Consider the following 25,440-nt stretch of genomic DNA (forward strand, 5'->3'; position numbering starts at 1 on the left):
CTAAACGAATATAAATCTCCAGGACCAGACGAACTACATCCAAGGGTATTAAAAGAACTGGCAAAAGTAATATCGGAGCCACTGGCAATAATCTTTGAGAACTTCTGGAGAATAGGAGAAGTGCCAGCAGACTGATACTAACTGAATGCTTTTGCTTTTGCTATACACAAGACACACACCGGAGGTTTTTAAATTTGACAGCATCTGTGCACCCTGCCTGCCAGATTTTTTTAAAAAGGAGGGGGGAAGCCCCCATCCGCTTATCCAATGGCTGCAAGAAATGTCACGTTTTACGAAAGCAGAACTAATTTGATTGACAGCAGAGGACTCTTCTTTTTAAATTGGGTAAAGAGCTGCAATGGCGTTTCGGGGTTAAATACCCTGATTAAGGTATTTCATAGTTGGCACTTGCTTCCGGAGGCATTCGAGAGGAGGGCCTCCGATTGTACCCAGTTCCCTCCAGTGCAAATGTGCCAGTCTGAATGGGGCCCAAGTGATGGGTGGTTACTAAGGAGAGGGCCTTCTCAGTAATGGCAATTCAACTATGAAATAGCCTGCTAAGCTCACCTGGCATTCTTTATATGTTTTTGGTAAAGACCTTTTCATTTACAGAGCCTTTTCATTTACTCCTTGGGCCACCATTTTTTTCGTTGGCTTTTAATTTATTGTTTTGAATTATATTGCATTTTGTATTTTTTACATTTTGTACTGTTTTCCTTGATCTGCAAGCTACACAGAGAATATTTGTTGACATCTGGCTACATTTAATAAATTAGATTCAGAGGAAACATCTGTTCTAAGACTATGTATTCTACAAAATACTTTTGCATTAGCTGAAAAAAAATAGTGATTTTTCTTCCCAAGGAATTGCTGCACATACCTGCAGATGTTTCCAAATTTAGTTCATTTATAAGTTAGAACTTGTACTGGTTTTTTTAAAACTAGTTGTCTTCCATAACAGAAATACACAGACAAACAGCAAGGGAGATGTGTTTTTATATCATCCATTTGTTGCAAAGGTTAGCCAAAATATCACTGACGAAACTCATAAAATTCACATCAGAATGGGTGTACTGGTCAATAATGATATGATACACTATGAAATAAATACATAGTGAAACCTAGTTTTAATTAGTTTGTCTGAAAAACCTTATTGATACAGTCAGATGTAGGATATTAGTTCTGCGAGAAGAACAATGTGGGCCATATGCACAAGTGAGAGAGCAATATGCTTGAGGGGTATTATCTGTCCTGAAGTACAGTATATTTGACTTCTCCACAGAAAGTGCAACTGGGAAACTGTCTTTTCTGACAAGGAGGCTTGTCCACATTGATTTATCTGTTTGTTGCAAACAATTCTGGGAAGCTTTTGGAATTATATACCTATTTTCTGCAGGAAGGTACAACAGAGCTGTTGGACCTCCCTATTGCTATACATGAACTCAAGAGTGCCCCTAGTTTTGCCCAGTACTCCTGTAAGGCTGGTTGTTTTAAGAAGATAATGGGAAACGTTAGTCCACCATTACTGGTTTTCTCATTGGAGAACCTCTATTAAGCTTCCAGAGGATTCCAGAATTCGCCAGAGCACAGTTTGAAAACCAAAAGGATACGGGAACCTGAGCCCAACTATAGATCAGAAATGTGCTATACACATATAGTTGAAGGGCAGTCTGTAAAGCAGTCCAACATTTGCAGAGCCCAAGAGGAAAAGATAGTCCTGGTAGTAGAGGAATGCAACATTCAATTCCCAGCATTATCAATGAAGAAGCACTTCAGGATCACTGCTGTTACTTCCTGTAGTCCTAATAAACATTTATGTTATCATAGATCCCACTTATCGCTAAAGCTGGCTAAGAATTTGCATTAGCCACCAACTCTAGGAACATGCCGTGTTCTTTTTGTCCTAACCACCACTGGTCATTGGTCTTGCATTTCCACTCTGCCTAGGAAGGACAGCTAGTAATGACATCATTTACAAATTATAACCCAGAAATGGTGTGGTGGTGGTGCAACTCAGGCCACAGTAGGAAACAAAATACATGTTTAAAACACAGACACTATTTAGAGAGAATGGTAATGAGAAATAGCCTCTCTTGGAGAGAGCAGAAAGGAATTTGGAATATTTAGAACAGAATTGCATGCAGACCCAGTCTGGGAGATGCATTGGTTAATACTATTCCTTCTTTAAGGTATGCATGGGGTGACGGTCAGCAGCAGAGCAAACAATTCAAAGGCAAGGTATGATGGCATCCAAAGATAGAGTGAGCACGGGGTAGATGGTTATGTCTGTATGTAACACAGTAGATCAGTTGTTGATCTAGGGCCTGGTTCAGATGCTGTTGCAAGCTGTGAAGCTGTTGTAGGCCTCTGGACTTCAGGGCTCATTGTTTTGCTCCTGGCAGGGTATATGGGAAGTTCTTGCATACTGCCCTTGAAGGTCATAGTCATGGCCCTGGAATATATGGCAGTTTAAAGTCTCTCCACTCAATAAGGCACATCCGCCTTGGCTGCTACTAGCTGCTCTCAGCGAGACATCATCCGCACAAATTCTGCAAAAAGGAAACCCAAAGATGTTGCATCACAAGTGAGGAGAGAAAGCCTATTCCATCTGCAACTAACCAAAAGAGGGAACAAGAGCGTGATCATGGCATGAGTCTGCTGTTCAGAAACCATGGGGTAGATGACCAAAGAACAATAAACCAGGCCGACTGAGGGATCATTAAACTAGCAATGCACAAAATATTAATTACTCTTTGTGCAGGGAACAGGGAAACTGTTTTTCCTAAGTCCCTAGCTGTGGTGTTGGCAAACCATGAGAAATCCAGTGGTAGAGTGTATTGAAGACTGTTAATCTATTGATCAGCAAGGATTATACTTCTTTCTGTTTGATATTTTCCTGGTTAACTCTTAAAGATTATTGTGTTTGTGAAGTCGAAGGCTTTCATGGCTGGCATCCATAGTTTTTTGTGGGTTTTTCGGGCTATGTGAAGATGCCAGCCACAGATGCTGGCGAAACATCAGGAAGAAAATCTGCTAGAACATGGCCACATAGCCCGAAAAACCCACAAAAAACTATTATTGTGTTTAATTCTGTCTCACCTTGGGCATGTTACATGCTCTCAATTTCAGGGGAAGGCAATGGCAAACCTCTTCTGGACAAATTTCTAAGAAAACCCCATGCCTTAGGATCACCATAAGTTGGAAACAATTTGAAGGCACACAACAAGAACAACAAATTAAATTAAGTCCAGAAGGGGGAGCTCATGTGATGCTTACAAAATACTCCCTAGCACATGAATGTAGTTTTTCATAAAATCTTAACTTCTTTTTTAAAGACCAAAGACTGTATGCTTTGCAGTTGTTTTGTGCATTAATTTCTAACCAGTTGAGGAAGGAAAACTTTCTAACAGCCTGGAGTTTATTGTAGTTTATTGTGGCACCAGAACTCTCTGACGGAGAAAGCTAAATATCTCACAAAACTACAGTTCCTAGAATTCCCTAGCATTGAGCCAGGGCAGTTAAAGTGGTCTCAAACTGGATGATTTCTGCAGTGTGTTTTGGACAACTGTGATAAGTGTTGGCTGATTGTGAGGAATCCTTCCAAGCTGTACCCTTATGACCTGATTCCCCATGACCATCTACAATTGGGAATAGTAGGTGTCAGCAGTCCTGCATTACTATGTTGACCTCTCTTTTCTCTTCCTCAGCAACTCTTTATTAGTGTAACTAGGACAGAAAATAGGACTAGCTGGAGTTGCCCACCCATTCTAGCTCATCATGCCACCTTTTCCCATATTGCCACAACCCCAGTGAACGGAAGGGAAAATATCAGTGGCGACTCTGGAAATTTCACCAGACCTCTCACACTTTTCCAGAGCTTATAACAGATATGAAATATTCACTTAGTCTTGGCCTTCACATTCTACCTTCAGTGGGAAAGACACAACCATGAAATGGAAAGCCTTCTATTTTCTCTGGTACCTTCAAAGTCCACAAGGCCATCCCCATTGAGATCAACATCTTTGAGGATCTCATCCACTTCACGGTAGTTCAGCTGCTGCCCCAGAAGCTTACGCATAGCTTCACGTAGCTCAGCCATGCTGATCTGCCCATCACCATTTGTATCAAACTAGAAGAACAGAAGGAAGAGGAAGAAGAAGAAAAAAGACTCATTCTAATACCTTTGTTGAACAGCCTGCTATTCATTCACTTCTCTAGTCCGCAGTCCTACCTCACCTCTCTGAATCCATGGGGTACTTTTACTGTTCTCTCCACTTTTGATGGGCCTATAAGACCGGTGAATGGAGTGTCTGGTATTTACATGAAGTACTGACCATGCTCATCATGTACAACTTGTGTCCACTACACATTTCATCAATTACACACAGCCAGTTTGCAATGGATCCACATGCAAAGTTCACAAGCTGAAAGCTACAATCGGATGCATATTTCACTAAAGGAGTTTTCATTATCACTCTGCAATCTACATCTGCTGCAGTTAATGGACTTTGCTGCTCCTGCTTTAAATATCAATAGACAACAGCCACAATACTGTCCATATGTATCTATATGTCCCCCTGCAGAAGCAGCTGGACTTCTTTGTCCAATGCGTAATATCTGTATTTAGTTCTAGTCCCTTCTCAGCCAATACGCAACAGTCTGCAGAGATGGTAATAATGCTCCTTCAGTTGTGCATTTGGCCATGCAATGTTGTTACAGAATACAAGAGTCACAACACAATCTGCACATAATTCCACATGTAGAGATTTACACTATATCACCCAGTTGTAGGATTTTGACCACTGTTTCCCACCTTGCCTACACTGGATGATCCTCTGGCTAGTCTCAAAATGACATTGCACATGTACCCTTCTAGGTAAACTATGGCCCTAAGGCTGCATATAGCCCTCCAAGACTGTTATTGTAGCCCTTGACCCCCTTTGGACTCTCCAGGTTGAGTGGCTCCCACAAAGGAGCAAATTGCCTCTCCTGGAAGCTTCCAAGAGCAACAATTTATTGTTTAAATGGGCAGCAGGTGAAAATTGTGAAGCTTCTTGACATTAGTATACAAGGATATAATATGGCGGCTGGGGTAAAAGGAGGGCATTCTCACCCGATTCTGCTTCCAAATGGAATTTTCTTTCAGTGCCCAAATTTCTAGTGTTTCAATAACTTAAAATCTCTGATAAGCATTTGGAAATAGAGTTTTGGTATTCAAAGCCAGTGTGGTATAGTAGTTTGAGCATTGGACTACAATATGAGGGTTCAATTCCCTGCCTGGCCATCGAAATCCACTGGGTGACTTTGAGCAAGTCACACACTCTCAGCTCCAGAAAACCCCATAATAGGGTCATTTTACGGTTGCCATAAGTCAGAAACATCTTGAAGACAATGTGAAGTCGAAGGCTTTCACGGCCAGCATCCATGGTTTTTTGTGGGTTTTTCGGGCTATCTGGCCATGTTGTTACTTAGTTTGATTTTAATAAAATGTTGGGTACATGCGGTCTGTGCTATGACCCCTGACTGACCCCAGAAAAGACCCGCCATTAACCTAAAGGCGAAGAGACCACATAGGCAGCTAACCTTGCAGAGGCAGAGCCCTAGAAAAAGATAGAACTGGAAATTTTCCATAGGAAGTTTGGGAGTCGCCAAACCAGAATCGCCACTGCTTGCCAAGTAAGACAATAGTCTTGGCTTCTCACCTGATGAGCCAGTGATCAGCTTAACAACTTAGTAATCAAGTCGGATGCCCCTCCGAATTGTGTCCAGACCTAAATGCATTGTGCAACACATTACTTGCTCTTGGCTTTACAAAGCCCAAGCAATCAACACCTTTGTCTAGCAAGTTCCCATAGCCTCCGGATACATTCCGCCCTATAAGAACCCTGGGTTTTCAGACCCTCCTTGTGCTAGTGCTAGTGTTGCAAGCTGGTCCACACCAGTTTGAACTCTGATCCTAGCTCCCGCAGCCCTCTTCCCCCGCTCCTGCGGTTGTGATCTACTGTCCACCCAAGCTTCATCAGACTTCCTGGAGACTTCTAAGGTAGTATTCCCTAGTGGTGCCTCTCTTTCTCAAACCTATCTCCCAAACTTGCCCATCCCCTTCTGTAGCACTGAATGTGTGTGTGTGTATGTTCCCTTTTTGCTGTGTGGTTTTCCCTGTTCTTTAATAAACGTTACCCTTTTAATTGGACCTAGTTGGTATCAGCCTCTAGTTCTCTTGGGGCTTGCTGGTGACCTCTGGTATACTCTATTGGGACCTGTTTCCTGCACATGGTGTTGCTAGGATCACCTCTCGGCTATATTTCAGCTAATTAAAATTCCCCTAATTAGATCCTTCCTAACAGTGTTCTAGAAGAGTTTATTCCTGATGTTTCGCCAGCATCTGTGGCTGGCATCTTCAGAGAATGTTGTCCTGAAAAAGAGAGAGAGAGAGAGAGAGAGAGAGAGAGAGAGAGAGTATGTGTGACCGTGGGTGAGGAGGAGTGACTCCCTTGTTAATCTGTGTATTGTTCTGTTGTTGATGGCTGGGCCTCAGGGTGGTAGGATATGCAAAAGAGGATCAGTGTCTGCTAATTGCTGATCATTATCTGCTGGGAAAGTCCCCCCCCCCCAAACCCTGGGTGGTTTCTCATTTGCATTTGCTGAGTGCTGGTTTTGCTATTTTGCAGGACTGGTAGCCAAACTTTGTTTCCTTTAAGGGATTCTTCTTTCCTGTTGAAGATGTCCAAGTGTTTGCGGATTTCAATGGCTTCCCTGTGCATTCTGACCTGATAGTTGTTGGCATGGTCCAGAATTCTGGGCCACAGTGGTATTAGGTTAAACAAGCTGTAGTAGTGGAGAGCTGTTTGCTTAGTGAGAATATAGAATATAGTATAGAAAAAACAGGGCTAAGAGGAAAGTGATAGCAGTCCCCCCCCTCCACTCTCTGGACATGCACATGCACATGCACACAGTCTTCCATTCACTAAGTGTTGGGTTGTATGATTCTCACCTCACGGAAGGCATCCCGTAGTTCTTTCACCCCAATCATGTCTGCTGTTTCTGCCAGCATCTTGGGACCCATCAGTTCCACAAAGTCATCAAAATCCACTTTCCCTCCAGCTGTAGACACACAGAGAGAGGAAGTTTCAGCCAAAAACAAGCTGGGTAGTGCCAGGCTGAGAATTTGTGAGCCATCTCCCAGCCAACAAACTGAACATCCTTCTATCTATCCTGCTTTTTCCTTCCCTTCCACCACCCTACCATCTCCTTCTATATGGTGAAATGTGCTTGTAGGAAAGCAGGAGAGCAAATTAGTTTGCACAAATACAGATCATCAAGAGTGTGTTGTGTTTAGACAATCATGTCACAATTGGTCTGTCCTCTTAACAGGGACGTAGCCAGGATTTTGGGAAGGGGGGTCAAGACTATGTGCCACCATTTTGAGAGGCTAAGAGCCCCCCCCTCCCCAAGACACAAAAAGAGGGTTGAGCGTTTACCCTTGACACCTCGATGGCACCACTTTAACTTCCGTTATGGCTTCATGCTATGGAATCTTGGGATCTGTAGTTTTGAGGACCTGTTGAGTCATCTGTCAGGTGCCACAACAAACTACAAATCCCAGCATTTCACAACATGGAGCCAAGGGCAGTTAAAGTGGCATCAAACTGGATTATTTTTTCAGTGCAGATGCAAACTGAGTCCTTCCTCTGAAGGTGTTTACATCAGATAAATTGAGCTCGATAAAGCAAAGTGCAGCTGCTCACGCAGTGAGCAGCAGCCACTCTGTTCATGCTCAGAGACACTCTGCTCATGCTTTGAGACACTGCATTCTAACTTCTAAGCTGAGCTAAGAACCCAGGCTGCATCCACACAACATTTCATTCCCACTTCCAAGAGGGATTTTTAATTCCAAGACATACACACACACACACACACACACACACACACGATTTTTAATTCCACGACTCATCTATCTATCTATCTATCTATCTATCTATCTATCATAATTTTTAATTCCAAGCCATTATACGTTCCTTTCTTTTTATGAAAAACAAACCCCTTTAAGAGAATCCTATTTTGGGAGAAAGGCAGGGTATAAAATCAATCAATAAAAAATTATAGTGCAATAGTCCATCAGTGTATGGGTTGCATGATAAGACTTTATACCTTTATACATTTAAAAACAATTAAAATCACAGTAGGCTCAGAGTGCTATAGAATCATGGAATCATAGAGTTGGAAGAGACCCCAAAAATGGCCATCCAGTCCAACCCCATTCTGCCATGCAGGAACTCCCAGTCAAAGCATCCCCAACAAATTATGTAATGGAGGTGTCCATCTACATTGTAGAAAGATATACTATAGATTAATGCTATGGAAAATCACCACCTTGAGTCCGTATATTGGGAGAAAGGCGGGATATAAGAAAATAACAACAACAACAACAACAATATCTGGGTATTGTAGTTTTGTGAGACATTTAGCATTCTTTGTCAGAGAGCTCTAGTGGCACAACATACTACAAATCCCAGGATTTTCCATAGCATTAAAGTGGTGTCGAACTGGATTATTTCTGCAGTGTGCAGCCTTATTAGACTGCAGTTCCCATCACTCTGTGGTGCTGCTGGATGATGGGGCCTGCAGTCTAGCATTGCCTGGAGCAGGGCCATAGGACTCCACAGCCCCGATTCATCATCTTAGATTGATTCCATATATTAATTAATTAATCATAAAATCATAGAGTTGGAAGAGACCCTAAGAAGGGCCATACAGTCCAACCCCATTCTGCCATGCAGGAACTCTCAGTCAAAGCATCCCCATTGACATGCTGAAAAAGGGCCAGCTAACTGTATTTTATTCTATTTGTCTTTTAAAAAAGAGAAAAAACAAGGCTGGAAGGCAGCCTCTTGCTTTTTTGCATCACAGACCCTCCTCTTTTTTGTTGTTGCAAAAATCCAGAATGACTGTTTTTGAAAACCTGAGTTCATTATCAGAAGAAATGTCCAGAGTAGAGTCTGAGTCTCCTTTCTCTGGACTCCTGAAACCTGAATTATTCCAAAACCCAAAACTGACCCTGAGAGCATCTAGTCTGACCCCAACTCAAGGACACCTGGGAATCCTGAAGGTTTAGATCAATTACTGAACTATTGAATTATACAAGGAATAGTGGTCTCAGGGTTTTGCTGAAGCTCAGTGTGCAGAAGCACAACATTATTTTAAAAATATTGTGTATTAAATTACCTTCAGTCTATGTCTGTGAGATGCATATGAGACATACATGGATCCCATCTCCCATTATATCCCATTAGACATACTGTATATAAATATACCAAAATCTGAAAAACTCCAAAATCCAAAATACATCTAGTCCTCAGAATTTTGGGTAAGGGATATTATTATTATTATTATTATTATTATTATTATTTTACTATATTGTATATGGATATAACTGCTGAAAGGAAAGTTAAAAGTCACCTTTTCTTTCTTTTATATTTTATATTTCCCTTTAGAAGCTTCCTTCCTTCCTTTTTCTTTCTTCCTTTTTCCTCTTCCTCCCTTTCTTTTCCTTCTTTTTTTCCGTTCTCCCTCCCTCCCTCCCTATCATTCTTCCTTCCTTCCCCCCCTTTCTTCCCTTCTTCTGAAGAGACTTTTATTCTGGCAAAAGCACAAGGGAGGAGGGGGGAGGAGGAGGAGGAGGAGTGGAAGCCGGACTCCGATGGAAAGGAAAGAGAAAGAAATCACAAGGACCCCTCCCTCCCTCCCTCCCCCTCCTCTCTCTCTCTCTCTCTCTCCCTCCTCTCTCTCTCTCTGAGCTTGCAACTTTTTCCCTCTCTGAGTTCTCCGTGGTTTTGATGGAGGGGAGGAGGGGGGAGGAAGGAGCTTGAAGGCCCCCTTCCCTAATGTCCCTGCTCTTAATGTCTGATTGACGTGATCATTTTGCAGACTCAGTCTGTCCAGGAAAACTGCCACCTGCTTAACATGAAAAAGTATGTGTGAACTTTCCTTGAACAGCCTATTAGTGAAGGAGCACAACAAGAAAATCATGAAATTCCCTGGAGCATTTTTATTTTTAAAACAATGGATAATAGAGTCATATAGGTCTTTCTGCATTGCATTTGCTGCTCTGTACACTGTATACTTTGTGCTGCATGATTCTGTGGGTGGGTGGTCCTGCTTTTGGGAAGTTTTTACTCCCATCAGATGTTTCTGTGCTTTTGTTCTGATTATGCTGCCAGTTGCAAGCTTCCTCTTCTTCTTTGCTAAAGGTCCCTGCACTATACAAAATTTCCAGTGGCAATTGGTGGTTCCTAAATCAATGAAGTGAGGGATCAGCTCTGAACTTCATTTCACTAAGGTGGAAGCCACCAACTGCCACTTGCATGACAGAGTGAAACAGCACAGCCAATTCTTCTACTATTATAGTGAGGCTTTTCCCTCTAAGTAGAGAAGAAGGATTCCATCACTGTGCATAAATGTTGATAAGGAAGTGTATGAAACATATATATTCCGCAGCACCTCCTTAATTTTACTTTAGCACCGGGACTAATCAGTGGGGTTTGGATGGGTAAGAGCTGTATATACCAGGGAGAAACCAGAAGTGTGAGTGGTATACTGTGTCATAGAAACTATTATTGGTGAATGTCAGACTATCAGAGAACTTTGAGGATGGCCATGTGCAAAGGTTGCACATTTAAAAGTAATTATGCTGTTTAATGATACTGTTTATCTCTTTAAAAAATAATGATTTAGGGAGGTTAAAAAAACTGAATTTACAATTCTGTAGGAGGTTCTAATCTATCATTTGAGTTTCAAATTAGGACAGTGGATTTTAATCACATTGCATGAGTTCATTGGCTTATCTACTCTAAAGGTGTTTGTTACCAGCAAAAGTTTTGCAAATTGTCAGTGTTAGTAATGTTAGTTGTTACTAACAATACTTTCTACATTTAATTTTCCTCTGAGTGCACTGTCTATAATCTCATCACTTATATGCTGTATATGTACTGCATATATGCTATAACTGAATTTCTGGAAATCACTTCTTGAGGCTGATCAAGTGAACAGTAGTTCATAAATGTTCGTGTGATAATAAATTGGTTAATCTTCAGTATGGCAGCAGGCTCTTTCTTATCATTGTGTAGATCAGGGGTAGGCAACCTGCGGCCCGCGGGCCGGATGCGGCCCTTCGAGGCCTTGGGACCGGCCCCAGCCTGGTCCTGCCGCCGATTGCCACCGGGGCCTTTGGCCTCTCGCGCGCAGGAGCAATTGTCTATAGAAGCCTCAGAAGCCTCATGCATTTATATTAACATTTTTTAAAAAATTAGCAAATTTTTTAGGGTGTCCTCCACTTTTTTAAAAAATGTGTCCACCATTTGAAAATTTTGTCCTACATTTGTCCCAGTTTATTTATTTAGTTAAATTTTTTAAAAATTATTTATTTATTTATTTATTTATTTGGCTTCGGCCCCCCCAGTTGTCTGAGGGACAGCAACCTGGCCCCCGGCTCAAAAAGGTTGCCTACCCCTAGTGTAGATAAACCTGATTATTTGGCCTGTAATGCAAAGCTCTTTCAGTAGCTGGAGAAGGGTTACATATATGCTCTGTGCATCTCAAAGTATACCACTGGAACAGTGGAAGTGCACAGAAGCTACAGAAGAAATGTGGGTGATATTTCATGGTACAAATATTGATTCTACCTAACCTCATCAAAGTAAATGCTTCTAGATTCAGTTTCTGTTCAACTCAAAATAATTGCCTTCTGGCAGACAGGAGAGTCAGGAAATCTTAATAACGCTTTTCAAGACTTGCATTCTTCTAAACCACCTTTTAGGACTATAAGAAGAACTCTACTGGAACTGACCAATGCCCTATGTAGCCCAGCAGTGTGTTCTCACAGGGACCAATCAAAAGCTGCTCCATTGAGCAGCTAGACATTTCTTTTCTGTAATAATAGATATTACTTGTAACATGTTAGGTTTTTGTTAACGAAGGTCTGATATTATGACAGAACAGTGGATGCCCTGTAACAGCTTTCAGTTTTGTCAGGGTAATGAGTAACCTTTGCTTATTACTTCTACAAATAACTTCTGCATGACCAACATTTTTGTGAATAAATATAACTTTGAAAATGAAAAGCAACATCTTAATAACATGTTGGTGCCATGCTAATAATGCATTAATTGCAAAGCAACAAGAAACACATTAGTATATTTTAAGAAAACCATTCCAGTTCTTTATCCAGGAAATAATTTCTATATGCCTGATCATTTTGCTTGTATAGCACTTGACGCAATGTTTGTGAAAACCTATTTTCTCCTTTTGGAAAATAGGCAAAACTCAGTTCTAGCTTCGTGGTGGAAGAGTACATGCTTTGCATTCAACAGGTAGCTTCAATCTCTGCCATCTCTAGATAGCTCTGAAAAAATCCTTGTCTGAAACCAGGAGAGAATAAACCAACCACATCAAATCAGCTCTGTTGATTTTCTCAGAGTCAGAGACTGTTAGACTTGAGTTGAGCTATGCCAGAAAAGGCATACCAAGGAAAATAAACTGAGCTTGAGATATTCCTTCTCAGGGTCAGACTACTTCCAGTAGTGGTTGGTAGCATCCATGCCAGTAGAGCAGTGAATCCACCCCAGGTTTTGATCTGAACTTTCAAGCAGCTGAACCCTGTCCTCAAAATAGATTCAGTACTCTGGATAGCTACTTTAAATTTCAGATAACACCCCCACATGAATTTACTGCCACACTGTCATGGAAGCAAGCCAATAGCCACCTTTAATAACATCATAAATGCATTATGCTATTGTCTGTGAGATGAATTTGGAGAGGTCAAAAAATGAGCATTGTTTTAGACTGTTACAACACCAGCACAAGAGTGAGGAGTAGCCACAATCAGTTCTTGATTTCACCTATTTCCAGGATTGGAAGGCAGAGGGACAGAAGAAAAGATCAGTGAGTCTGTGTTGAATGCGATTGCAGCTTGCTAATCTGGGACAATTCACTGGGGTAATTCACAATTGTGGCATGCATCATTCCTTAGTGTTTCTGTGTTGATTTAGCAATCCTAGAAACTTACTGATCTGCTGAGATAGTTCAATGAGCTCCATTTCAGTGGGCATGTAACCCATGGTACGCATACATTCTCCCAGGTCCTTGTAGCTGATGTAGCCATCACGATCTTTATCAAATTCCCGGAAAGCCTCCTTTAGCTCTGGAAAGAGAAAAATTTCCACTTGAATCCAGCTAGACTTCTTTTCTTTTAAGGCATAACAGGAGTTGCAGCTTCAGAAGATGCTTATCAGCTTATCACTGTTTGTTTCAAGTTGTTGATTAACTAGCTGTCCTTGAAAATCCATGTGTGTCTTGCAAGCACCAATACAAATGAGAAGGAGAAGACTGGGCCCCAGAATGAGGTAAATCAGTTTTGCTGCTCCTCAGCAAAAAACACTATTGCATTTCCATGCTCTCCAACATGTGGCCCAATAAAATAAAATAAAACTCAGAATATGGTCAAGATGGCAAAAATTATTAACGAAGAGGAATACAGGTTAGAAGAGGATGCAGCAGTTTACTTTTGTCTTGGTCTACAAAAAAGGGTAAAATTCTGTCCCCTCTCCTCAATGAGTTAATTGAGTACAAACTACTTTTGCACTTTGAACTCAGTCTGCAGCAACTGAAGTAAGCAGAGAACAAAGGGGAGAAATAGATGGAAGAGAGAAACAAGGACATTTTAAAATTAGCTGAAACAGTAGAATGACAGAGGATTAATGGGAACAAATCTAGACAGTTCGAGGGTATGCATTTCACCACTACCAACACCCAACACCCAAACTCACACTGGAGGCCTTCTCTGATGGAATACAGTGCACCCACATCATATGCAGGATTGCTGTATGTGGATTTGAGCTTACATATACGGCAAGCCCAAGAGGACAAAATGGCGTGTTTGCCAAGGGGATGCGCCATCATAGAAACAAATGGGATTTGAATGTACGTGTTTTTCCCCGTACACAGGGTGGTGATGTCCAGAGGATCTTTTCAGCTGTAGCTCCCAGACTGTGGAATGGCCTGCCAGATGAGATCCGTCATATTACCACTCTAAACAGCTTTAAAAAAGCTGTAAAGACGGATCTCTCCCGGCAGGCCTTTCCTGAATATTTCTCCAGCTATTAAAAAGAAAATCTAATTGCTGACCTCTGACTTCACCACAGTTATTGCATTGTTTTTAAGTATGCTTTATGTTTTAAATTCTACATTGTTTAATTATATTTTAAGGGGTGGGTGGGTTGAGGGTTCGGACTATATATTTTTAATCTTGTAAGCTGCCTCGATTGCATTTTGTAGAGAGGCCGGGATATAAATAAATTTTATTTTATTTATATTTATTTATTTATCAGTGACATAAGCGGCAGCTGGGCAGCCCAGCTTGAGAGCTATATTTTTAAAAAGTAAAATTGATAGAAGATTTGATTGATTGATTTTGCAACTACTTGCAATCATTGAGGCAAATAGTTTCAAAACCAATAAATCTATCAATTTTACTTTTTAAAAATTGCTAGAAGATTCGATTAATTGCTTCACTGATTGCAAGTAGTTGCAAAATCAATGAATTAAATCTTTTATCTTTTTTAAAAAAGAACATGCACCCATAGGTCACACCACAAGCACAAAGGCAGCGCTGAGGGGGGGAATTGGTGGATCTACCAAAAACTGAGGAGGGATGGTAAACACCCCTCTGTCATTAGTCCCTCCCCTCCAAAATGGTATGATTCCAATCTGTCATTCAACAACACCCTTGGGAACCGATTCTTTTCAAAAGAACTGCTAGAAAACTAGTGCCTGGAAAAACCAGTTTTTTGCGTATGCCTCGCTTTACCATGACAGAAATCGATCAAAGTAGGATCGGAACTGGTTTCAAATGGGAATGTCAGTCATATAAACCAATAAGCAATTCGCTTTAAATCATCATGGGAACGAGCCCATGGTGACATGATGGCAAACAAAACAAAACAAGAATGGACTAATCGTGAAATGAAAGGCGGGAGGGGAAGAGGCTATGATGCCGGTACTGCAGTAGAGAAATCCATTTGTAGAGTGTGCTAGTGGTGCAGAAAGGTGACAAGGTGAAGAATAGTTTATCTATAATCAGCAACCCTACAGTGAATAGCTGGAACAGATTAACACTGTAAAAAGGACCAGTGCAGTAAGGCCCTGAGTTTAAAGTGCAAAAGTAGTTTGTAACTGAATTAACTCAGCAGGGATAGGAGGAGAGGAGAGGAGAGGAGAGGAGAGGAGAGGAGGAATCTTGTTCTTTACAGGTAAGGAAGAGCAAATGGCTGGAGCCTCTCCTAGCTTGTGTGTTCTTCCTCATTAATAAAGTTTGCCATCTTGACCACACTTTGATTATGTTTGGCTACATGTTTCCCAGAGCCTTATCCCATGAGAAAACAAAGCAAAAATGAGATGGAGAATAACGGCTTTCTCCATGCTTTACCACATAACGTTGTAGTACTTTAGTTTTCTTTCTGTGGGAAATGGTTGTAAAAGCATGTCTTTTGTCAAACAGATTTTTCCATCTAGAAAAATGATGTGCTTTTACAACCATCATCTGCTGCAAGAGAACTGAAGCCCTATGATGTCATACGGTAGGAAAGCCACTACCCTCCGGCTCCATTTCCACTTTGTTTTCTCGTACAATAAGGTTGCCAGTTTTCAATTGTGAAATGTTAGAGGGCATGGAATTCTCATCCAAGGAGCTCCTCTAATGCCTCACTAAACTACAAATCCTAGGGCTCTCTGTATAATGAAGGCATGATTGGTTTTGTACAGCGCCGTGTACATTTACGGTGCTTTATAAATAAAGCTAATAATAATAATAATAGTAGTAGTAGTAGTAGTAGTAATAGTGGAATCATAAAGCTATAGCTGTATCATTTGAAAGAGCTATAAATGTTTCTGGCTCAGGAGATGTTTCATGGAGGAATCCCAGTTTGCCACTAGTGCTGCAAATGTTTGGAGGGAAATGTACTCAAGAAGAGAGCACTCAGGAACTTTACCCGGAAACTGTATGTCTTTTGTGTACAGTTATGTAATTTCCTTCCATATGGATCGAACCACAGACTTATTCAGTCTCCAAATCTCTGGAGGACCCCATGATTCCTGCCCCAGCACAGGCCTAAATCCAATTGCTACTTCCAGCTACAGTGAACTCACTGATGGTGCAGCCACCCTTCAGAATTATAGCAGTTTGATTCCACTTTAACTGCCAGGACTCTATCCTACAGAATTTTGGGATTTGTAGTTTGGTAAAGCAACAAGGCTCTCTGACAGATCTGGCTGAATACCTCAACAAACTAAAAATCCCAGGATTCTGTAGGATAGTCATGGCACTTAAAGTGATATCAAACTGCTTTAATTCTACAGTGTGGCTTTAAGTGAATATTAATTCTTTCCACCGCTATCATACTTTTTCCTTTGGCTTCTTCATTCTTGAGAATGTACACCCAGGGTGCGGATCATGTGGCCTAACATCCAAGTTGGACTGCAAACCCCAGCATTCTTTATTATTGGCTGTGCAGGCTAGGGCTGATGGGACTTGCAATCCAAAAACACCTAGAAGCCTCATCATTTCCATTTGTGTGGTAGGACAACCAACCCTCCCCAGAAAAAAACTTTATGCCAATCCATTTAAAAAATATCTTTGAGCATGTGCAATTCTGCATGTTAAGCTCATTAACATTACAGCACCATCACGACTGCACAAATTAAATGGATACCCTGATGCTAAATACAGTGGGCCCTTGTCTTATGCAGGGAATCCATTCCGGACCCACCTCCAACCGCCCACCCCCACCCCCACCCCCGCCTAAGGCAAAAAGCTTGTATACTCAAGTCCCATTGGATATAATGGGGCTCGTGCTTGCACATGTCCATTCTCCCATTTGCTGTGCCCGTGCGGCTTCAGCATAAGCTGAAAGCTGCCTATAGCAAGCCCACATATGGCACGGGTTCACTGTATATATAGTTAGGAATTGCTGTAAAAAAAAAAGGAAGATGTACTGTAAAAGTAAAAGCAATGAAATATGCATCTAAGTATGAACATGCCTAGCCTGACTGCCTCTTGGCTTTAAAAACTCTTGGCTTTTTAACATGTGCATGTTAACTCAGTGAGAGTTTCAGGCCTGAACTGCCCACCACACACCTCTGCTGACCTCTGGGGAGGGTTGTGCTGTGGAGTCCTGGACTTAGGCTTTGAAATCTAAACACACTGTAATAGAAACATTTTGCTCCTTGGTTAGGTTTAGCAAATGGTCATCCTCCACATGTCAAGGTGCACTGTACTAAAGGGCGGCCAAGTTACTTGGAACCTGATGCAGAAAATCCAAGCAGCATCTCTGTCCCTGGCAATGGAAACACAATAGTCACCAGTTAACCAACCATTTGCTGCCCTTTCATATAGCAGCAAAAACCAGCTGCCTGAGATGGCGGCCTCTCTCCACCTAATGTTAGGGTCACCCCTGTTACTGCAGAAGAGGTTGGATTACAGCCCTGACAGTTAAAGAAGTAGATATGATGGTATTTTTCAGTTTACCTTCAATTTCCTCTGGTCGCAGCTCTCTGTCCTGGAGAAGGGAGGAAAGAAGGAGTCCAGTAAATTAATATATAAATGTATACTGGCTGCTCTGCCCACCCACAGTCATTCTATATACAACCTTCTACTACTGACCTTCTAGTCACATGTATCTCAAATACAGTCTCAAGGAGTCTTTTCCACTCAGTTTATTGCTTTTGTAAAATGAAGCCCTATTCCTTTGGGCAGCCCAGTTCTATCCATGTTTACTTGGAAGCAGAACCTAAAATATTCATTAGGGCTTCCAGAATATTCAATAGGGCTTCCTTCCAAGGATTTTGATATTGTTGTTGTGTGCCTCCAAGTCATTTTTTTTACTTATGGCAACCCTGTCATGGGGTTTTCTGCCAGTGGGTTTTTATGCTTGAGCGAGGAATCGACCTCTGATCTTCAGAGTCATAGTCCAATGCTCAAACCACCACACCTCACTGGGCAGAAGATTATGGCCTCATGTTGCATCACTGTTGGGTTTAATGTAACCTTCTTTTAGGCTACATTTTAACTGGAGGAAACTCTCAGACTCTTTCCAAAGACATTAAAGACTCCTAATAGATTCTTAGTGTGAATCTGAGTAGCCCAAACGCTGATGTTACAAAGCTGCTAAGAGACTGAGCAACTAATCAGGAAGTCCCCAGTAGAAAGGCTGCCTCTATCATGTGCTAACTAGGTGGCTTTAAGCATGTCATTCGCTCTTTCAGCCTTAGTTTCTCCACATATTTTATAAAACAGTAGGTCCATGGTATCTGTTGGGGTTTGGTTCGAGGACCCCCTGTGGATACCAAAATCTGTGGATGCTCAAGTCCAATTAAATACAGTGGCAAAATAAAATGGTGCCCTTTATATAAAATGGCAAAATTAAGTTTGCTTTTTGGAGTGTATATATTTTAAAAATATTTTCAAGCCACAGATGCTTGAATCTGTAGATAAAGGATCCGTGGATAGGGAGGGCTGACTGTATAGGAATAACACCACACTGACAGAAGATAAAGTTTATTGTGAGCTTTGGACCAACCAAAACCAATCCAAAGTACTATATAAATGTCATAACCATCGGCCAACCAACCAGTGACTCTTATTGTTGGACTTGCAACCTATGGCAAATGGACTCAATGAACAAAACTTCTCACAAAGCAATTTCCATATGGGAAAAAATTCCACATGAAAATCCACAAGCTGCAGCATGAATGGTTCTATGAGTACACAGAACAACAGCCGCTGTCCACATTTGCTGCCAAATTTGTACACATGCAGCAGAAAGTAACACAAGGCTGTGCTTTGACAGGTAACACATATATGTTTGTTCCCAAATGTAAGATTATTAATCTTCATAGAGGCAACAATAATGCATGGCTCAGCTTGGCTCAGAACTGAAACAGATCTGAACCATGTATCAGCATCCATTTATAAGGGCCCATTCACACTACACAGTTATAGCACTGTAATTCTATTTTAAATGCCATGGTCTAGCCAATGGAATCCTGGGATCCCACTGAAGCCCTAGTGGTGCAGTGGTTAAATGCTTGTACTGCAGCCACAACGTTTTGAGTTTGATTTCAGGGCTCCAAGGTTGACTCAACCTTCCATCCTTCCGTAGGTCGGTAAAATGAGCACCCAGCTTGCTGGCGGCAATTGGATAACAGATTGTAAACTGCTTAGAGAATGCTGAATTCACTGATAAATGGTATAGAAGTGTAAATTCTATTGCTATTACTGGGATCTGCAGTTCAGAGAGAGGCCTCAAAATTCTCAGCCAGAGAGCTCTAGAGCTCTACCAAACTGTATATCCTTGAATTTCATAGGATGTTGCCATGGCAGTTAAAGTGAAATCACAGTTCTATAACATGTGGTATGGAAGGGCACATACTAAAGGGATAGGGGGGATATAATTGGTGATAAAGTGGGGAGAGGGAGCAGCGGTAGCTATGTTCTGATGTGCCATCTAAAGGGAGCATTGGGGGAAGTGCAAGTACGTACAATCTGTGTGATGGCGATGCTCTGGCGCAAAAAGATGCAGGCTGGCCCCACCAGGCCATGCAGCACTGAGTAGTTCTGCAATGGGGGATACGACATGCCATCGATCATTTCGTCCACATCATTGCTGGTAGAGGGGGAGCCGGGGGCCTCTGAGGGCTTCTTATTCTCCTGTAGCATAGTTTGAAATTAGCTGAGCATGGTTAGACAAAGCCTCATTTCTCCACCTGTCAGGGCCAGGGTGCTTCAGTCCCTGACTCCTAGGAAATTCTGGTAAAGCAGAGATTTTGGTAATGGAGAACATGGAAAGAAGGAAGGACAAAGGAAGAAAACCGGAGGTGTGCAAAGGAAATAATGGCAGGTCATTCTCCCTCAGCCCCAGTAAAAAAAAAATCTCACATTTTTTTTCAGTCCCAAATTTATCGCAGTTTCCTTACTGGTAAGTGGAAATCTGCTGCTAGGCTTGCATAGCCTGCAGTCTTCAGTGAATCCTGCCAAACCAGAGGAATTAGTTGATACATCCTGCTTTGTGCTAGAATGCAGGTAGACAGACATGCTAAGGTCAAGTAATATCACACAACTCTGTTCCTAGTGTACATCCATGGGAGGAGAGGAGGAAGAGAACTGGGCAGTTACAAAGAGATACTATATTGTGTTCACACACAAAGTGATGCCATTGGGTAAGGGGTAGGCAAAGTGAAGCCCTGGGGCTGCATGTGCCCCCCCCCCCCAAAGTTGGTTTTCTGTTCCTTTTTCCTCCCATAAAATGCTGAATTGCCTCCCCTGCAAGGCTCCAAGTGTAGCAATTAACCTTTTAAACAGGTAGCAGGGTCCATCTGTGCTGTATAAAATCCTAAAAAAACACCAATTTTCAAACCCAGAAGGGATTGTTCAACCACCCATATTTTTTTGTTTGCTCTTTAATTTGTGTTTGTTTGGCATGTTCGGCAATCTGTGTAGGCTCTGGAGGGGCATCTTCTCCCCAGGGCAAAAAATGTGGTCCCAGAGTATCTGACTCTGCACTCTAGTTTGCTTTCAGTAACACTCTCCATTTTGCACCTCAAAGCTTGTTTCAATTCAGGTGTGTATCAGAGCACAAGCCTTATGTGAAAACTGATATTTATTTCCACATACATTTTTTTCAAAATCTACACATTTTTGTGTGACTTTTTAAAGTTTATGTGCTTTCATATATTTTGCTATAGTCTAGAGAGCAAATTTGTCTGTCGTTTTACAATATGCACATTTTTTCAGATATGCATTTTAAAGTACACATGTTTGTTCTTGTGTATATGACATTGCAATCTCTGCTGTATGGATTTCTCTTGCAAATGCATGTTCAGCTGCATGTTAAATTCTGAGAGGTCTATCCAGGTTGGATAAGACTATATTCAAATATGAACACAGTGAATTTCTCACCCTTCCTGAGATACTTTCATAACACTGACAAACACACACACACAATGAAGTAATACATACAATCATTAAAAATAGGCAGTTACTGCAACACATATGGATCATGACAGACCTTATGTTCACAGATCTTGACAAATTCCCTTCTCTCTTTTACAGCACATCTGCACACCACACACCTAAATTGATTTAACAAATATTCTCCCTTCCTAAGGAATCCTTGGGACTGTGAATACTCTAAAAGAATTCTCAATCTTGTCACCAGACTAACTCTTTCTGCCTACCTCAAACTGGTTCTTTCCATGTTGGTCACCCTGTTTGAAAAGAGTGTACCACATGGGGGGAAGGCTGCTTTTGGAGAAGATTATTAATCTGAAATAAAGCTATCATAAGAGCATGTAGCACCCCAACATCAAGATTTGTAACATAGCATACCCTGTGAAAATGTACCCTAGAGCTAACTAAATACTGATTAGCCTTTACCAAGTGCTAACTCACCCAATTATATAGGGAGCTAGTCAGTTGCATCATCTGATTATATGTAGATGATCAATTTTTTAAAAAATTCCAATCAGGTACAGACATGTAAGAAAACTCTCTAAAGAGAGAGACAGTGACACAAAAGAACCAGCACAAAAAAAGAGCAATTTACAGATACAAACAACTCCGCAACACATACACAGGTTGGTATTTTCTTTCTTGCATAATCATGCCACAGCCTTTTACTAAGTAAGACTCTGACTTGACAGGGTGACAGAAGCAGAGACTTAAGACTAACACCCATAACTGAGAATATCCAGCATTCAAATAGTCACATGTTTCAAGGGTACACTCCATCTCCTACGTGACTCCTGACACTTGTAAAAGACCACAGATCCTAACCCACAAACCTGCTCACCTCACAAAAGAGGTCCTGACTTAATCACACAAAGGGCATGCTATTACCGACTATACACCCCTTGAGAGATGTATACATCCATTTGTATTATATATACAGACATGTCTTCGGTTCCACAGTGCTCTAAACACCCTATATGCACTCTATCTTTTAATTCTAGGACAGTGACAGGAAAGAAGATTTTGTAATAGTCTGAAAAATCACACTGATGCTTGTTGTGGGGAGCTTCGCACTGCAGTTGGGCTGGTAGTAAATTGCCAACTGGAGACCTCACTGAGACTCCCTCTCCTTCCCTCCCTCCCCTAGCTATGATAGCCCATCCATCTTCATGAGTTCCTTCCACCTTGGTTTTATTTAAATATTCAGTCATTTAAAGTGTATATGGGTATACTAAACACAACTGAATGTATAGGAATGCTTAATTTTCTTCTTCAGGATGCTACATTGATAACAATGATTTGCCTTTTATCTCTAGTATGTACTACCCCCTCAACTAATTTAATATTCCTAAACTCTGTGCACAGATTTCCCCTAAACACACAGAAACAGGCACAGCACTAATAAACACAATGATGTTCTTTCTCTTATGCTGCATTGGCACCTCGATATACAGGAATACAGACATCTCCTTTAAGATGTAGCCTGCTCTCTGATACGGAGAGATTGATCCTTCAGAATATACAGTACTACATGGAAGATTTCATGCCTAGTGCTATCAAGTTCCCATAGGACCAACCTTCTCTAGAACATGTGATGCCCACCTGGTTGAATCTCTCTTTACCCAATCAAAATACAGGGTTTGTACACCAGGAGGAGAGGGGCATTATGTGATTTATGTTTTGCTTTAGATGCAAGAAGACAGAAGAGGATCTATATGAATAGTGTGTCTGGGGAGTGGAAAGGGGGACCCTTTCAGTGCTGCAAAACTCAACCTTGGCATCATCCTAAGAACCTGCAATCAGGGATGTTGTTTCAGTGCCCCCTCAGCCTGGAGCTGATGGATAAGGTTGCCAGGTGAAATAAAGAGCAGCGTTCTTGCTTGTCAAGCAGAGGGAATTACAACATGAATTTCACCAATGAAATTCTCTTGTCTATATATCTATTAAAGTTTCAGGAGCCCTGTCCCTTATTTCAACTGGTGGGTGAAAGAGTGGTATGAGAGGGGCCTAGCTATAAGCGCCCACCAAAGTGGGTATTCTTATTGCTACATCTCCTAGGAGAACACCTCAAGACCAGGGGTGAAGGATCAAGGGACAAGCATAGGGAAATGAGAAGGATAGGCAGACAAAGATGTAGAGAACCAGCCACACACCAGGGAAGGGGGTCTTACATCAAGGCATGGAGATATCAGGATGAAATGGGCCACCCTCCCCTCAAGCCTCTTTCCCTACCTTGGTTAGCCGCTTGCCTGGGGTTTTGGTGCAGTTGCCCATGTCTGTTAAGGCCCCCCCATCCCGCAGAGCACAGTATGGGGCTAGAGGCAGCTGGTGCTGCTGAAAGCAAGAGGGGTTTTTTGTTCTTGTTTTTTTTTATATATAGTAATAAGTGATTCTCTTCCTGGGAGGTTTAGACGCTTTGGGGATTTTCAGGGTTTTTATTGTTGAATATCTCCAGAATATTAAGGGAAAGTGAACAGGGGGAGGGCGTGGGCCAGAGCCATAATCCTAAGGATTATACGCAACTCAATCATAGATGGTGCTAAAGCAGAGAATGGGGGACAAGCAGGGCAGCTCTTCCTCCTCCAAGCATTTCAGCCCTGCAGTGTGTGTCCCAGGAAAGAAAGTGTCTGTCCTGCCTCCACCTTGAAGCCCTTCTCAGAGGCTGGTGTCTCTCATGGACCACCACTACCCACTCATCCATCCATCTATTCATTCATTCTCCCCTCCCTCTGTGAGAGCACTGAGGCCATAATCTCCTGTGACAATCAAAGAGCTTTTCAAATCTTTGTTCCTGGGAGTGGCTGCTTCCATTGAGCTCTGAAGCTGGGTCCTACCAGCATTACTGGGCATGCAAGATGGCAGAGTGGCATGGGAGGGGGACAGGGATGATGCATGAGCAAGAGCCTCACAGTCAGATTTACTGGCTCACTGCAAGACATTTGAACCAGCAGGCAGAATTCACTGTATTTATAGACTCATGGGGCATTTTCATAATAGAGGTGGGTAAGAAATGCCTGTTCATCTCTGATACTTGTGCATATTATTAATGTAGGGCAATATTTGGGGGAGGTGTCATTTTAAAATCCAAGGCACGTTCTGATCTTTATTTATTTTACAGATGTGGGTAATAAAACCATTTTTGTCATTTGTGGAAATGCCTATGGATTTGAAAAGGCTGTCTTGAAAATTATTATCCAGGTCAGGCAATCTGATTAAGCTCTTGTTTACCTGCATGCCTTTTTTTTTGGCAACTGAGGGGGGAAAGTATCTGCAAGTTTTTTTAGGGTGACAACAGAATAGAGAAGGAGCCCAGATCTTTTTGCAGTATTTGAGAGGCTTTTAATACAAAGGCTAGAGAGAAACAGCACAGTTTTCAGAGTATGCAGGATTGTGCAGAACGTATAGGCACACTTCTTGGTGATTGGCAGTAGTTTCACCAAGGTTTACTCACATCTAAAATATATTGTTCTCTTCAGTTGGGCCACTAGAAAGAATGCTTATGGGACTGCCAGGAGTGGATTTTTGTGTGAAAGCATTTGTAAATTTGGTCTTGATATTGATCTCAAATTCCTGGGTGTGAGAAGTGTTCAGAGGCTCCTTTGAATACTTAAAATATGTCTGCCTGTGCATTTTTTAAAAAACCTTGGAGTTTGCTCACCCCTGTACCTCTGACTGTTGTAGCTGGTCTTTTGTTGTTGTTGTTGTTGCAAATTTATGGTTCAAAAGAGTTGATAGCAAGAATAAAAGAAATTAGTGTGTACATCACAATTAATCACAGTTCCCTCACAGCACCTTTAACCCTCTTAAAAACCGTCATCATCAGGAACAAAAGCCAGGAGATTCATCTTCCTCCTAATCCCCACTTCTGATTATCAATTAGGCATTTGCTCTTATATTACAACACTCCAGTGTAGATATGGCAGACAGTGTCTTCTGCTTCAGACGTCCCTTCCCTTAACAACCATTCCCCTGCAGACTAAAACATGCAAAGTGAAGAGAAATACTGTATACCATTTTAAATACGGCAGAGAAACACACATTCAATGCCTTCAAAGCTCACCACGCCTAAAATCTTACACCTGCTTTCCCTTTCAGGAACAGACATTTTTGTGCTCTAAAATACAGTATTAGCTCATACATTCAGTGGGGAGACAGAAGAGGGTTAATGACATGCATTTGTTAAAAGTCTAAATGTCAGTGTTCAAGTCTTTGAAATGTGATGTTATATACTTTTAAATTTGACCTCAGACATTGACATGTGAGTGTTTTGGAATAGTTAGCAATCACCCGTTTGACTATCAAATTGTTTGATTGTCAAATACCACATTCCAATAAATGTCTGGCATCAGACATTGTCACCTTGGGACTACAAATCAGAAATT

At 41.6% G+C, this 25,440-nt stretch overlaps 1 protein-coding gene across 3 annotated transcripts in view; it reads right to left on the reverse strand.

Moving 5' to 3' along the window:
* Window positions 1-1,876: 1,876 nt before the first annotated feature.
* Window positions 1,877-25,440, reverse strand: part of CABP2 (calcium binding protein 2) — a 31,592-nt gene continuing 8,028 nt past the window's right edge. Inside the window, exons 1-7 of one of the 3 annotated variants that reach the window (XM_089520674.1) lie at window positions 23,291-23,351; window positions 19,592-19,759; window positions 17,579-17,609; window positions 13,064-13,198; window positions 6,995-7,104; window positions 3,982-4,129; window positions 1,877-2,549 (exon numbers count right to left, since the gene is read on the reverse strand). In XM_089520674.1, coding sequence (XP_089376800.1) covers window positions 2,524-2,549; window positions 3,982-4,129; window positions 6,995-7,104; window positions 13,064-13,198; window positions 17,579-17,609; window positions 19,592-19,759; window positions 23,291-23,332 — 660 coding nt within the window. In that variant the 5' untranslated portion in view covers window positions 23,333-23,351 and the 3' untranslated portion in view covers window positions 1,877-2,523. Of the gene's footprint in view, window positions 2,550-3,981; window positions 4,130-6,994; window positions 7,105-13,063; window positions 13,199-17,578; window positions 17,610-19,591; window positions 19,760-23,290; window positions 23,352-25,440 lie in introns of those variants that run through there. The other 2 variants (XM_089520672.1, XM_089520673.1) reach the window with 2 other exon arrangements.

Source organism: Sceloporus occidentalis, unplaced genomic scaffold, assembly GCF_023333645.1.
Source record: "Sceloporus occidentalis isolate IW3139 unplaced genomic scaffold, rSceOcc1.0.p SCAF_4, whole genome shotgun sequence".
Classification (NCBI taxonomy): Eukaryota; Metazoa; Chordata; class Lepidosauria; order Squamata; family Phrynosomatidae; genus Sceloporus; species Sceloporus occidentalis.